Source organism: Muntiacus reevesi, chromosome 2 (genome assembly GCF_963930625.1).
Source record: "Muntiacus reevesi chromosome 2, mMunRee1.1, whole genome shotgun sequence".
Taxonomy (NCBI): domain Eukaryota; kingdom Metazoa; phylum Chordata; class Mammalia; order Artiodactyla; family Cervidae; genus Muntiacus; species Muntiacus reevesi.
The window spans coordinates 221,443,784-221,459,578 of NC_089250.1; the positions used below are offsets into that span (position 1 = coordinate 221,443,784).

Below are 15,795 nucleotides of genomic sequence, written 5' to 3' on the forward strand. Positions count from 1 at the left end.
GTGCTGCCAAAGGAGGAAGTGATGAGCATGAAGTGCTGTGATGAAGCACAAGTCCTGAGTGCTGGCCTGATGCTGTTGCTCTTGCCAAGACCTGATCTCCTCCTTAAAGAGAACACTGGGAAAGTATTAAGTGTTAAGGGCATAGTGGCACCTAACTGAGACGCTCTCCTTGACCGGGTCGGGAAGATTGGAAGAGAAGAAGGGATTAACTTTCTCCCGGTGTGATTCAGGGCTAACGAGTGAACAGCTGTGTCCCACAGAATCTCCACCTGAGCCCCTGGCCTCTGCGCCCCCCACTCTGGGAAGTTCCACAGTGCAGCGCTTGGAGCGTTTCCTGGCTCCAGGGTGCAACGGTGGAACAGTGGGGTGGGGGCTGTCACCCAGAGGGCGAGTCCCGAGGCCTGACCCCTCCACTGGCCTCACAGACCTCAGCCTGGGGTGATGCTCAGAGAGGAAGCACCCTCCCCCGTCGCCCGCACTGCAGGATTCTGTCACCTCTTAACAAGCTCGAGAAACAATCTGCTTCCTTGGAACTGAGCTAATAAGTTTAGCCTGTACAGTTTAAACAGGCGCTGCGTGAACCATCTGCAAAGAAAAGTGAGCGCTGGGAAGGGTAGCTCTGGCCACGCTTTTTAATTGCTGTTTATTGTCCCTTAAAGAATGTCTTCTTGCTTCACTGCATGTGGACAGGGGAAGGTTGAGCAGGCAGACACGGCCTGTGTGTTCAGATCCAGCAGCTCAGATTCCATCCGTCCACAAGTATATTACCGAAGGGCCTTGGGGGCAGGGGATGCCACCTTTTCTCAAATGCCCTTCTTTCTGGGGCCTTTGCACATCGCTGTCCCTCTGCCATCCTCTTTCTGTGAGTCCTCCATTCTCGTCCCGGCCGCAGGTCAGACTGGCCTGGGGGCTCCGGGACCACCAGTCCAGTGAAGGTCCTCCAGGGGAGGGGTCAGGGGTGGGCATGGCTCCCAGGCAACCCCCACCCCCACCCCAGGATCCTAGTTCCTGCTCATCCTTCAGGTCTGGCGTCCTGACTCCCTCAGTGGGTTTGTGTATTCCAGTGGCACCTACAGCTCTTTGCTCACATTGATCTCCGGAGTAATGAGCTTGTTGTTTCACCTTTTCCGGTGAAAGCTCCCAAGGGGCCCGGACTCTTGGTCTTGTCAGCCGTTTGTCACCTGCACCCATCACAGGGTCTGGCTCTCAGTGGGTTCTCTTGAAGTCCTTAGATATTTTAAATGAATGAATGAGAAAGGTGATGTGAGGTCACTCAAAGGACACAAGGCCTTGGAAAGTGCCTTCCATGTAGAAGGGGCTAGAGTGGATGAAGTGTGTTCAGAAGTCTGAGGCCTCCCAGCTGCCCCAGATTCTCTGGCATTTGGGCCAGCTGGGGTCAGAGGAAGGAGGGGCCCATTGGCACCCTTGGCCTGTTTGTTAGGGTGGCGTGGGGGTTGTCTAAGGCGGGGCTGGGCCCCCAGGGGCCTGGGTGGTGTGGCCTGTCTGTGCCAGCTGCCCTGCCCTCACCCAGCAGGGCTCCGTGCGCTGCCTCCAGGAGCGCGTGGGGGTGGCATCTTCGACCTCGAAGGGGTGGCTCAGTAGATTTGGTTCATCTTGTGTTCAGATAGTAAGAGAAGCCACCGTTCCTTGAGGGCTCCCTCTGCGCTGGGCCCTGTGTTAGCTGCCTTTTCTTCTCTTAGACCAGCCAGAGGGGCCCCTGCTCTGACTTTTCCCCAGTGGCCCTCTCCACAGGGTGAGGAACCCCCGGGGCCACAGGGTGCCCACCCAACCGTAACTTGGGATCCCTGAGGTCCTTGCCCAGACGTCCCACACCTGCCTCCCCGCCTGCCTCTGTCCTGAGGGCAGACAGTGCGGCCAGTGCGTCAGCCTCAGGCCCACAAGGGAGGCAGGGGAGGCCAGGGCTTCCATGCAGCCGGAAGAAAAGGAGGTGGGGAGCCTGGGCCCAGAGGCCAGCTGGCCTACATTCTCCCCCTGCACCCCATTCCAGAAGGCCAAGGAGTCCTGGAATTCTAAATTCACATGTGTCCTTCCAGACCCAGCCCTGTGCACTAGAAACCTGCCTGCCGCGATGACACGATGTTCTCTGTCCAACGCAGCAGCCGCTGGACTGGATGCCTGGGCTGTTGAATGCAGCCAGTGAAGCCAAGGAATGGAATTTTAAATTTTACTGGATTTAAATTTAAATAGCCACCTGTGGCTGGGGGTGGTTGCCTCATCCAGACAGCACAGTCCCACAACATGTTGAAGCTCTGTGTATAAAGGAAGGGAAGATAAAATGGTATTTGACTTAACCATTCAATATATGTGGACACAGGGTTGGCGGGCCTCTGCGCTCATCCTGGGTCCTGTAGATGTTGCGTGCATGCTGAGTCACTTCAGTCGTGTCCAACTGTGTGCGACCCCATGGACTGTGGCCCACCAGGCTCCTCCGTCCATGGGGGTTCTCCAGGCAAGAGTACTGGAGTGGGTTGCCATGCCCCCCTCAAACGTGTGGGGCTGTGTAATGGTCTGCATGCTCCTCACTGAATCTGCATGAGAGTGCTTGAAGTTATTTGTCATCCCCATGACAACAGATGAGAGAGAAAGTAACCTGCCCAACATCGCAGAATCGTTGTAGGATTTGAGCTAAGATTTGCATGCCTGTCTGGCTCATTCCAAGTTACTAACTACAGTGGGTTTGGCCCTGGACCAGGTGTTTTCATAACCATTATTTAATTTAATCCTAACCACGGTGCTCAGACACCGGTCGAAGGAACCTTCGCTTGCACTCGCCATCCGTCCAGAAGTTACAGATTGCCCCCAGTTTTATAAACGAGGAAGCAGGCAGAAGCAGGCTCCAGTTCACGTAGTCTCAGGGAAGCCTGCTCGGGCTCACGAAGAAACCTATAGAGTCAGATTTCACACCCTGGACTGCCAAACTTCAAAGTCAGTGTTTTTTGGGGATGACTGAGATAAACTGTTTCTCCTGGGAGATCCCTCGCGTTGAAGAATTTCAAAGCCAGTCTGCAGGATTTTATTGAATTCTGGCTGGAGAGCAATTTCTTCCCAAAGTCAAGCATACTGGCCACAGAAAGCAGCCGAGTCATGCTCGTTACTGTGTGTGGAAAAATTCATGGTCCATGCCTCAACCAGTCTGACCAGTTTCATGCTGGAGCCAGAAAACATGTCTGCAGACCGCCTCCCTGAGAATCAAGCCCGGGACATGCACAAGAGGCCCGTGGCTGCTGCCTCGTGACTACAAGGTAGTGGGCAGGGCCTCTCACCGTCTGCGAGGCTGTGCGCACAGGCGGAGGCAAACAAGAGCTGCTCCCAACAAGACACCCGATGTGCCGGTGCTGGATGACTGTTCCATGCCCTTTGATTCTTACAGCCATCTGCAAAGCACATGTTCTGCCTCTCGAGAGCTGAAGGGAAGCTCATTAAGTCATAATTCATGCATTCCTTCAGCAGGTACTTCCTAGGAGCTGCCTCTGTGCCATGCACAGGGTGAAATGTGGTCACTGTCTTCACAGGGAAGATAGTATCCAAGAAGGAACCAGGTGCATAAAGGAGATAATTACAGCGTGGGACAGACACCTTGGAGACACTGCAGACTGAGCTGTCAGGGAAAGGGACGTTGGTGCTGAGGCCTATGGGAGGGGAGCGGACCAGCCGCAGGGCCTTTGCACCTGCTTTGCCTGCTGCCTGCAGTGCTTCTGCTTCTGAGCAGAAGAACCACAGTGTGGAGGTCTGGGCCCACCTTCTTCTCCCCTACTGTGACCTCGGGCAAGCCACTTTCCTACCCTGGGCCTCAGTTTCCTCCTCTGTTAACTGGGATTGCACTAAACACATCTCAAAATTCATCTTCTAAGATTCAGTAAATGTCCTGCCTTCCTAGCAAAACGCTGCTGCTGTTCAAATTTGTTGTTGTTGGATAGTCACTAAGTCATGTCCGACTCTTTTGTGACCCCATGGACTTTATAGCTCACCAGGCTCTTCTGTCCATGGGATTTTTCCAGGCAAGAATACTCAAGTGGGTTGCCACTTATTGATTTAATTATAAAAACTTGTTTGAAAAATAAAAAAATAAAAACTTGTTTGGAGACATTTGGAAAGTCGAGAAAAGTTTAAATGAGAAGTCAGGCATGACAGTAATTCTCCTCCTGGAATTCCACAGATGCCAGTGGTCTTGTTCCTCATCCCCATCCCAAGTGCCCAACCTGAACTCACTCACCAGGGGTAGTGGCAATAATAATAATAATACAATAATGCAATTATGTGATCAACAGCAGTTAACATTTATTTAGCACTTACTGTTAACCTGTCCTTCTTGTAAGCCAACAGCATGGGTTATTTTATTTAATTTGCATGATAACTTGGGGATGCAGATGCTATTTATACAATGCTTGTGCTATACCTCATTAATACAGGTGGGGAAACTGGACTTCAGAGATGTCAAGTAACTTGTTCAAGGTACCACGGCAAGTGTGTGAGGACACAGGGAGTAACTGCTGCTCGATAGATATTTAATTAATTGTGTTAGTCTCTCTCCCGGGTTGAAGTACTGAACAAAGTCCTTCATAGATATTTTTTTCTCCTAAGAAATTTTTATCTCAGGTTTGTTTTTCTTTCCTGCTTGTTTGTTTTTCTCCTATTTTTTCATAGGAGAAAATACTGAAAATCTAGAAAAACATAGAAAAAGAAATTAAAGTCTCCATAACCCACTGCATGCTATATTGTTACTATTTGGCATATCTCTCCCAGGCTCTTTTCAATTAATTTCTTTTCTTTTTTAACATGGTTGAGCTCAGACCGTGTCTGCAGCTTTCTCTGCTGCTTTTTTACTCGGTGTTCTATCATGAGCATTTCCCATGTTATTATGAACTCTTTATAAACACCTTTTTAATAACTGATGCAGCCTTTTACAAGTGAATCATACAGTATTTAAAAAGCGAGAACTTATAAGAACTTATAAGTACATCCATTTCCCTTGTAAGTACATCCCTTTCACCTGTGAAGGATCAGGCAGCCCAGAGCAGAAGAAATGTTCTAGGGTTTCGGAGCCCCGTTCCACAACCCACCAGCTTGGCCTTCTTCGGGGAGTCACCTCCAGTCCCAAATTCTCATTTTTAACTGAGAACACCAATCATATAATAGCTGCTTCTGGTGGCTAGCGTGAGGCCAAAACAAGATGACAGACACTGAAGCATTCTTTTAGAAATGTGCATATAAAGCAAGTGTTGGCTCTGGACAATGTTTTAATTTATTTGGAAAAACTGATCTCTTTCAGAATGCAGAAGTGGGCTCCAATTTAATCAAACTGTCGTCTACAACAGCACGAGCCCTAAAGGAAAAAGATGACCAAGTCTACTGTCAGTCGGAGTTGCTCTACGAAGGTAAAACGCATCTTCTCTCCTGTGTTTAGAGGAAGGGGTGAATGTCCTCTTTGTATAACACGTCCTTCCAATGCAGAGGAGCTGTGTGTGGACCAGGGAGGGAGAGGAAGGCTGTGGGACTTTAGGCAGTTGTATTGGAGATGCTTCTCTCTCATGTACCTTCACACCCCTCCCAGCACTGGGGTGGTCTCTAGACCCAGGAACTTTCACAGCTGGCCTTTTGAATGCTGCCATGTAGTTTTTTTGCTTTCTTTTAAAACACTTATTTATTTTGCATTTAAAATTTTATACACTTTTTAAAGGTTCCTTTCCACATTCCAAAATATTCCTTTCCACATTCCAAAATATTGTCTCTATATTGGCTCCCCATGTTGTACAATCATCCTTGAGCCTGTCTTACATCCAACAGATAGTACTTCCCTCTCCCCACCCCTATATTACCCCCTCCTCCCCCCTCACTGGTAACCACTAGCTTGTTCTCTGTATCAAATGCTGCCGTGCATTTGCAAAAAAATGCTCAACATCGCTCATTATTAGAGGAATGGAAATCATAACTGCAGGAAGGTATCACCTCACATCGGTCAGAATGGCCATCATCATCCAAAAAAAAAAGTCTATAAAAATAAATGCTGGAGAGGGTGTGGAGAAAAGAGAACCCCCTCTTGCACAGTTGGTGGAACTGTAAACTGATACAGCCACTGTGGAAAACAGTATGGAGATTTCTTTGAGAACTAGGAATAAAGCTACCATATGGCCCAGCAACCCCACTACAGGGCCTGCACCCTGAGGAAACCTCAGTTCCCAGGCCACCACGTGCTGAGCAGCACAGCACACGCGGGTTTCTGCCTGGGCACGCTGCGAACACCTGCAGAGCAGGTGCTGTCACCTCTGTTGGCCAGAGGGGAAAACTGGGCCTCAGAAGGGCTGTGCTTCACGCAGAGCGTGAACCCCCTCGGAGAGAAGCCACAGCCCCCGGAGCAAGCCTCCCCAGCCCAGCGTTGCGGACACGGGGTGGGGTCACTCCTCGTGGAGGGGGCGGCACTGGGCACTGCAGGCTGTTGAGCAGTGTCCGGGGCCTGTGACCCGACTGAGAACCACTGTCCTCGAACAGAGGCCCGTGGAGCAGGGCCTGCGCCCCTGGCTCAGGGCAGGGTGTGCGCAGGTCGTCGGTGAGGAGTGAACGGGCCTGCCCAGGACACGGCTGGGGAGTGGAGGGGCAGGGCTCCAGGAGCCTGTTCCCCACATCGCTGCCCCATGCCACAGGGCGGGGGGACTTAGAAGTTTAATTTGACACAGCTGCTGCTAAGTCACTTCAGTCGCATCCGACTCTGTGCGACCCCATAGACGGCAGCCCACCAGGCTCCCCCGTCCCTGGGATTCTCCAGGCAAGAACACTGGAGTGGGTTGCCATTTCCTTCTTCAGTGCATGAAAGTGAAAAGTGAAAATGAAGTCGCTCAGTCATGTCCGACTCTTAGCGACCCCATGGACTGCAGCCTACCAGGCTCCTCCGTCCATGGGATTTTCCAGGCAAGAGTACTGGAGTGGGTTGCCATTGCCTTCTCCGTTTGACACAGCAGACATATGTAAATATGTAGACATGGACATGGATGAAATTTGAAGGTTTTTTTGGATTACAAAAGTAATAGATATAATGAAATTTTCACATGAGAAACAGAATGGACAATATAAACTATGAGCCACAATAAGCAAGTTATCACCCTAGCAGCACTTCTAAACTTTTCCTCTACATTTATAACATAGTGATGATAATTCTCTACATTTATAACAGAGTGGTGATAATTCTCTAAGCAGCCTTTTACATCTAATGTTATGATGGGGACATTTCCCCATGTTACTAACTCTTTGTAAGTATTACTTTTTATTATATGATTTCATTAGATTTATTTAAATATTCCCCACTGATGCTTCCTCCATGTTTCAGAACTTTCTGTTCACACCCACATACATTTGCATGCACATACTTTTTTTTAAAAGAGCTTTTAAAAAGTTGCAGTGGCCTCTGATTTTAATCATGCAATTCTCTTTGATTTCTATCTTGGATAATTAAAGATGTTTATACACTTAAAAACCAAGGTTTATTCTAATAGAGCTGGGGTAATTATCTGAGGTTCCCTCCTCCTGCCCTTTGACCACCCTTGATCCAACTCAGGGCCTGAGTAAAGTTCAGGGATCCTGGCCAGGGAGCCATTTTTGTAGATAGGATGCCTGGATGGACCTGGATGCCACGAAGGGCGGTAGTCCCAGCCCTCCTGAAGGGGGCCCTGTCAGCCGTGTCATCTGTCTCCAGGCTTAGAACTGCCTCGGATCAATTATGCCCACAATGGGAAGCCTTACCGCTATGTCTTTGCTGCTGGAGTCCAGTGGAGCCCCATCCCAACCAAGGTACTGGTCCCCGGCGGGTGGCAGCCTGGGATGGTCATGTCTGTCTGCAAAGTTGAGTTCTCAGGGAGGGCAGGACTGCGGTCCCCTTGGGGGTGGGGGTAGGTCAGAGAGTGAGGTCGGTTTGGGACAAAATATGCTGGAAGCAATGACGGAGCATCCAGGAGAAGGAACTGCACCTAATGGGCTTCACTCAGGTAAGATGTGGTGGCCAGAGTTTATCCACTGATTTCTTAATCAGGTGTATGTTTATTGAGCACCAGCTTAGGCACCCAGGAAAAGCACATGAACAGGAGGATCCTAGTTCCTGCCCTCAAGGAACTCATTGTCTCAAACAGAGAAGGTAGAGTTGAAACTTGGAGGATTTATTTTGCTTTTTAAAATTTTTTTATTCAAGTATAGTGGCTCAGTGGTAAAGAATCCACCTGCCAATGTAGGAGATGAGGGCTCAATCCCTGGGTCCGGTAGATCCCCTGGAGAAAGAAATGGCAACCCACTCCAGTGTTCTTACCTGGGAAATCTCACAGACAGAGGAGCCTGGCAGGCTACAGTCCGTGGGGTCACAGAGTCGGAAACGACTTAGTGACTAAACAACAACAACGCAGTTGATTTACAATATCATGCTAGTTTCAGGTGTTCAGCACAGCAGTTTATATTTTGGTTCTTAAACTGCTATTTGTTGAACACTTGCTGTTTCCCAGAAACCATGCTAAGTGCTATACAGACATCACTTTTCCTTAGTAGCTTCAGTTTTTAGTAAGAAAATGGAAAATCTTTTTTTAAAAATGCAAGCAGTGCAGGAATGCACAATGAGAAAAATTAAGGTTCCCACACACCCATCCACACGCCCCGAGTCACTCCCCATTAATCCCACACCCTGAGGGAAAGAGGCTTATTAGAGACAGAGAGAAGGCCCAGGACTCACGCTTGGAAAGCAATAAAGGAAGCGTCTTATGCTTTAAAGGTTGGGCATTGAATATGCTAGATTATCTGATATGGATAAAAATTGCAATATAGTGCCCAATACCAGATAAATCCAGGGTGCTTATTTCTTAAAGAATTCAGTATGTGTATCAGCTCTGCGGTGGCGGGAGGACCTTAGCTTAAAGTCGGAGAAGGAAGGAGCTGCTTTCCTTTCCGTTGTTGCGCTGACCAGAGGCAGGTGTCATCTGGGGCCTATGCTTGCTAGTGTGCATCCGAGGCGCTCACCCCCTCTCTGGGGCCTTGACGCCTTCCTATTCGCCGAGAATGAGCACGCTCTGCAACCATTCATTTCGCGTTTCTCCCCTTTGCATGTGCAGATAATAAAATATGACATTCTCACGAAGTCCTCCTTGGCGTGGGGAGAGGCACACTGCTGGCCGGCGGAGCCCTTGTTCGTGCCCACGCCGGGTGCCAAGGACGAGGATGATGGTAAGGCCCGGGAAGCGCAACCCGCCTGCTGCGCTGTGGTCACCCCTCAAACCGAGACACCGTCCGGGGGGTGGCAGTGGCCCCGCCCTCACCACACAGCTTGTGCAGCCATGCTGTGAAGTCCAGGCGGCTCCGAGTGCAAAGCGGTCGGGCGAGGGAGTCCCCAAGCCCACCCCCACTTCTGACATCAGCTGCAAGTTCAGGGGTCCCCAAGCCCACCCTCAGCTTCAGTAGGAGCACCCACAGAACACGCTTGAAAGCTGTTACGCTCGTGGTGACGGGTTATCTCAGCGGAAGGGTACAGGCTGAGAGAGAAAACGCGTGGGACGGAATCCGGGACAGTCCCGTGGGTCGAGTCTGCCATGGTTCTCCCTGCGGGAGTCCCGGACCACACCCACTTCCCCAACGAGCCCCTCGGAGCGCGGCCAACCAGGGGGTGCTCCCTCAGCCTGGGGTCGGAGCCCGTGGGGGGCGTGGGTGCGCGCACCGCGTGGACTTCTAGTCTTCGCCCCTCTGGAGGTCGAGCTGACGGCTGTGGCCCAAGTGCTAACTGCTTCCGTGGTGTCCCACGCTTTGCGTCCCCACGGACTGTCGCCCACCAGGCTCCTCTGCCCATGGGATTCTCCAGGCAGGAACACTGGAGTGGGTTGCCATGCCCTCCTCCGGGGGATCTTCCTGACCCAGGGATGCAGCCTGCATCTGTTATGCCTCCTGCCTTGGCAGGTGAGACCTTTACCGCTAGTGCCTCCTGGGAAGCCCTGTGGCCCAAGGCCTCCCCTGAATCACTTTGCTAGGCCGGGTTGGATGGCATAGCCTCAGGTAAACAAAGACCCTCTCAGACCAACAGTCCAAGGACTTGGGCCTCATCTCCCAAGGGCAGAAGGCGAGACCTCCTTTTGGGGGAGACTAACACAAAAGCCCACTTACTTTCCACAGAGCAACACTGCCCTGGCCCAGAGTGTGGAATCTTGGTTTTAAAATTCATTGCGGTGGCTTAATCAGAACTTGTAACTCCTCTGAGCACGTAAACTTTCTAGGGAGCCCCTCAAAAAGCTCGCGGGATTCCTCTCTCCTCTAGGTTTCCAAAAGTTCCAAAAGTTCCTTTCCCTCCTTGATTTTGCCCCAGAAATGCCCTGCCTGTCCCCCTGGGGATGCCAAGGAGGGTAACTAGAAGCCTGGGTGGGGCTGCCAATACCTGGGGGGAGGGCAGACTGCCCACTGAGCCTGCCAGTTGCTTCCCTCGGGCGAGAAGGGAGTGGTTTTCTACCTGGGCAAGTCTTCCTATCGACCTCCTCGACGCAGCATGCCAGGCAGTGACCTGCGTCACTGTCACCTCTAAGGTGGGGGACGGTTGGTGCCACCTCCTGCCAAGGCTGGCCTCCCCCTGGGTTGGGCCGGTAAGCCCTGCACATTCTGTGGGGAGGGAGCAGCCTTGCCTTCATTCCACCAGAGGAAAGGCTCAGAGAGTGAGGTCACTTACCCACGGTTGCACACCCACTACATACAGGGGAGGGTTTCAGTCCAAGCTGATTTGACCTCAGCTGTGCTCAGCCACTCTGAAGCCCGGGAGGCCTCAGGACGAATCAAGAATGTTTGCTGGAAATTTGTCTATTTTGTTTAGCCCTCTGTCCCTTTGAGAGTGAATATTTAGACTATTCTCATTTCACAAAGGGGAAAGCTACACACACATGAGGTGGATTGGACTTATTCAAATGCCACTTGAATGCAGCTGGTCTGAGTTTAGGCTAAAGTACAGTGTTGAAGCTGATTGACTGTAACTGGAATTTCTAAATAGTAGGAAAACAGCCATTCTTCTGAACGTGCAGTAATTCACAAAGTGCTTTCGTAACTGACCCTGAAAGATCCTCTCAGCAGCCCCCTGAGAGTGGGGAGGATTATGCCCACTCTACAGATGTAGAGATTGAGGCTCAGAAAGGTGAGGGGATGGGCCCAGCCAAGCCGTCTGATTTCCCTGGCTTTTCCCTTCAGCTCACATAGAATATCAAACTCACTTCCCTTTTGTTTCGATTAGGTACAGTCAAAGGACAGGGAGAGAGAGCTGAGACCACTTAGCCCCCGGCTGAACGAGGTGCAAGGCAAGGCTGCACTTTTACAAAGTGTCTGTCTTTGTTTCCCCAAAGGGATTATCTTATCGGCCATTGTCTCTACCGATCCTCAGAAGCCGCCTTTTCTGCTGGTTCTCGAAGCCAGAACTTTTACGGAATTGGCCCGTGCGTCCGTCGATGTGGAGATGCACCTGGATATCCACGGGCTGTTCATCCCTGACGCATGCTGGGACCCAGGGAAGCAGGCCCCTTCCCAGGAGGAGCCGACCCCACGGACCTGACAGCCTGGAGGCTTTGGTCCTGGGGACCAGCTCTGCCCAGCTCACGGCTGGTCCCGCCCCTGGGGGAGGTGCAGGAGAGGTGGTCCGTCATTCCATTTTGCACTTACTCTTTCTGGGGTTGCTTTGAGTCAACCTGAAAACAGAACTTGTCAGTATCTTTTCTTTCATTTTATTTTGGCCACGAGGACCTTGCTTGAAAGTCAATCAAATATTTATTGATTAGCTCTAGCCCTTGTAATAAAGCCCCCTTCTGTGAATACAAAGCCCATGAGCATGAATCAGAAACTGTATTGTCACATAATCATTGTCCCTAGAATGGGCACATGTGACGCATTGGAGAAGAGACACAGAAACATTTATCACCGCTCCCCCCTCCCCAGCTTTCTCTCCCCTCCCTCTCTCTCCCCTTTCCAGTGGACCAGGTTGTGAATTCTAGCTTTCTCACGCAGCTGGCCCAGTAGGCAAGTGCTTTGTGGTCATCCCATGCAAGGCATGGCATAATATAAAATAAAACTTTAAATCCCTTCCAGACCTTATTTTATTGTTTACATGGCTTCTTCCTCTGAAGATCTTCTAAGGCAGAGAAAGGAGGCAAAGACAGGTGCCTCATGATACACCCAGCGGGCCAGCGGGCTGGTATGGAGGTCCCCACTGCAGGAGGGCCTGGAGGGGCTGGAATCCAGGACTGAGTCCTGTCTGGCCTGATGCTGAGAACCAGGGCAGTGAGGTGCATCAGAGCCAGACAGGACAGGCTTCTGCTCAGCAGTGTTCCCTGGAGATCCATCCATGTTATTTGTTTTCATCCAAGTTGTCCTGTGTTGGGTGTATTTTATTCACTACTCTACCCTCTGCACCTAGAAAATGGCCTGGTGAATCAGGCTCTCAATTAAATATTTGTTGGATGAATGAATTCTGCCAACAAAGAAGTCCAACTCCGTAATACACCAACAAGAAATGGGTATTTTTTAAAAAAGAAATGCATATTTTACTGAAGGTCTCCCAGGAAAACAAGGAAGGTGGTTCACATGGAGACCAATGATGACGCCCCAGGTTCCTCTTCCAGCCATCCTTGGTCTCTCTTTCTTCCCCTGTTTCTCCCTCAAAACCCCATTTACCATCCCAGCGTTTCCATTTCAGCTCAGCTCATGGAGTCCATCAGACAAAAACCCAAACCCTGGGGATGGCAAAATAAATAAATAGAACAAACCTTGGGGATGGCAGAATGAAGACCATCTACGCTTCTCCTCTGGGGACCTCAGCATCTCCAGTCTTGATAAGATGGATTGGGAGGAAATGTCAACCATGGTAGCCTAAGAAATGTGTAGTGGAGGCCTGCATTTGGGTGGCAGGAACAGAAAAGAGTTGACAGATGGGACCTGTCTCTCACCTATTCATTATTTTACTTTAAATATTTGAGAAGAGAGTGGTATTTAAAAAATGCTTCCCCACCTCTATTCTACTCAATTCTCATTGCCAAACAGTACCCAGATATAGCCATGAATAAAAGGGTGCAGTTCTACATGGAAAAAAAGTATGTCGTGGTTTATTTGCCTTGCTTAGGAAGACAGGTGAAATACCAGACCGATGAGGAAGCCTGGCACACCATGTCTTTTCTTCTCAGTTTCAAAAACACCAAAGGTCAATGGTAGGATGTTTGATTTATCTCAATCCTGAATTTCCCTGTGTTTCACTCACAGGCTAGGGTAATTAGCTCAAAAGGCTGCAGGAGCCAAGATGCATGTGCCTTTCTTGAACCCGAGACCATCTGTCTTACCCTGGGAGCCTTCCTTGTTATGCTTCATGTGGGTGTAACGCGTGACCAGGAAGTTCTGCAGGAAAAATCACCGGGGATTTGTTTATTGCTTTGATAAAGCCACGGTTATTTCACAAGTGCTCTAAGGATGTGTCAGGTGCGTGGTAAGCCTGCAAATGTTTGACCCACTAACTTTTTCCTTCCAGGTTTTCTCTAATTTGATTCCACCCCTGGAATAAGGTAGATGTGTACGTGGACATGAGCTTAGCCGCTCAGTCGTATCTGACTCTTTGCATCCTGTGGACTGTAGCCCGCCAGGCTCCTCTATCCATGGGGATTCTCCATGCAAGAATACTGGAGTGGGTAGCCCATCCCTTCTCCAGGGGATCTTCCCGACCCAGGAATTGAACCGGGGTTGCCTGTATTGCAAGCAGATTATTTAGCAACTGAGCTACCAGGGAATATCAATTCACAAAAAATATAAGTGCATTCCAGCTCTATCCGCATTACTGGCTTGTACTCATTTCCTCTGAAAGTCACCAAGCATCGGTGACTGACTGTTGAGATGGCTGTGGGTCCAGGTTACATGAAAACACCTTTGATCACTTCTTACACTGTTTAAAGACAGTTCGGATGCTTTTTAAATGACTGGGAGGAAAAAAAAAATGGCAGGGAGAAGTCTTTCTCAGGGCAAATCAGGACATGCAGACAGAAAAGTCGCCACGGACTTCCTGTTCCTCCAACAACGGTGAGACCTGGGGCCTCTGCTCTTCAGGTTCCTTCCAGGAGTAGGAACCAGGTGCAGACACAGGGCCGCCTGCTGCAGCTGGAAGTGGACTCTCGAAGTCAAGCACCAGCAGGAGGCTGGAGTTTCCTTGCACACGGCGAGCGGCGAGGGATGTGGGAGCCCTGTGTTGGGACAGGTGGGGATGAGCCAGCCTGCCTTCCTCCTGGGGACCAGGAGGGACGTGCTGAGCGGCCTTCAGGAGCACCTGGCAAGATGCTGAGGGTGCAGCTCCCGATGAGGGTGTGGAGCCAGAGGTGGGTTGATGAGCAAAGCAGGTGCAGAGTGAATTCCCCAGGAGAGAGCAGTGGAGAGAGAGAGAACTAAGGGGATTTGCTTTCTGTGTTTGTAAAATTCGTATATATTCTTTGTAGAACCCCTCGTGTTGTTAACCAAGAAATGAAAAAGATACCCATAACCCCATTACCAAAAGAAAACTCCCGAACCAACAAGGACCTGCTGGACAGCACATGGGACTCTGCTCAGTGCTGTGGCATCCTGGATGGGAGGGGGTTGGGGACAGCGTGGATACACGTACATGTGTGGCTGAGTCCCTTCCCCTGTCTCCTGAAACCACCACGACATCGTTAATCGGCTATACCCTAATACAAAATAAAAAGTTTAAAGTTAAAAAAAAGAAAACTCCTGACATCCTTCTGGTGTATTTTCCCCCATTTAAAAAATTTTTTTGATGCACAGTTTACATATTGGCAATAGGTTTATAACCCACCAGTTTATAACCTGCTTTTTTCACTTACTATACAAGTATCTTTCCCAGATCACTAAATTCTTCTAATGGATACAAATTATTCCATCTTTGGGACATGGTATGATATGCACCAGCCTACAGGTGGACATTTTGACAGAAGATCTGTGACCTCATGTGTGTATTTCTAGGGTCCACCCCACATCTCTCTCTCTATTCAGGTTGTTGTTAGTGTCTTTTTTTTTTTTTTTTTTTTGGCTAGATTAGGCTTCCCAGGTGGCTCAGTGGTAAAGAATCCACCTGCCAATGCAGGAGAAGTAGGAGATGCAGGTTCGATCCCTGGGTTGGGGAGATTCCTTGGAGGAGGAAATGGCAACCCTCTCCAGTATTCTGGCCTGAGAAATCCCATGGAGAGAGGAGCTTGGCAGGCTGCATGGGGGTGTAAAGAGTCGGACACAGCAGAGTGACTGAGTACGCATGCATTGGCTAGATTCCCAACTCTGGATTTCTGAGCCAAAGAGTAGAAAAACAAGGTTTGGGTGTTCTTTCAAAGGCCAAAGGTTTTGCCTTATTCATAGGAAACTGAGAAGCCATTCTATGATCTAAGAGGTTCAAATGGTCACCATGGCTATAGGGCTGAGAAATCCAACCTTCTCAGCAAACAAGAAAAAGAGTAGGTGCAGGCAGAAAAATTTTGGTTCAGATCCTCCCTTCTTCCTTTCCTCTGTTCTTTCTTATGCTCTGTATCTTTGGAATACCAGCAAAAAGGGGACCCCCCAGGGACCCCTAATAATGTCTTGGAGCCAGAGATGGCTGATGTGTGAAGGATGGTAGTAGGTAACCAGGCAAAATGGGCAAAGCAGATAAAGAAAAGGGCTTGGAGTCAGGAGAGAACTTGGTTAACTTGGGGTAGACATTTACCAAGAACTTCCGTGGCAGAGAAGATGGACAGAAAAGACAAGTTTCAGCCAGAACCTCAGTTTATCCATACTCAG

General features: G+C 49.8%; 1 protein-coding gene across 1 annotated transcript in view; it reads left to right on the top strand.

Annotated features, from left to right (window-relative positions):
* The window catches only part of BCO1 (beta-carotene oxygenase 1), a 30,335-nt gene extending 18,565 nt beyond the window's left edge, over window positions 1–11,770 (top strand). The window contains exons 9-12 of the mRNA XM_065920433.1: window positions 5,291–5,396; window positions 7,706–7,800; window positions 9,099–9,210; window positions 11,352–11,770. Coding sequence (XP_065776505.1) covers window positions 5,291–5,396; window positions 7,706–7,800; window positions 9,099–9,210; window positions 11,352–11,557 — 519 coding nt within the window. The 3' untranslated portion in view covers window positions 11,558–11,770. The remainder of the gene's footprint in view (window positions 1–5,290; window positions 5,397–7,705; window positions 7,801–9,098; window positions 9,211–11,351) is intronic.
* Window positions 11,771–15,795: the final 4,025 nt, after the last annotated feature.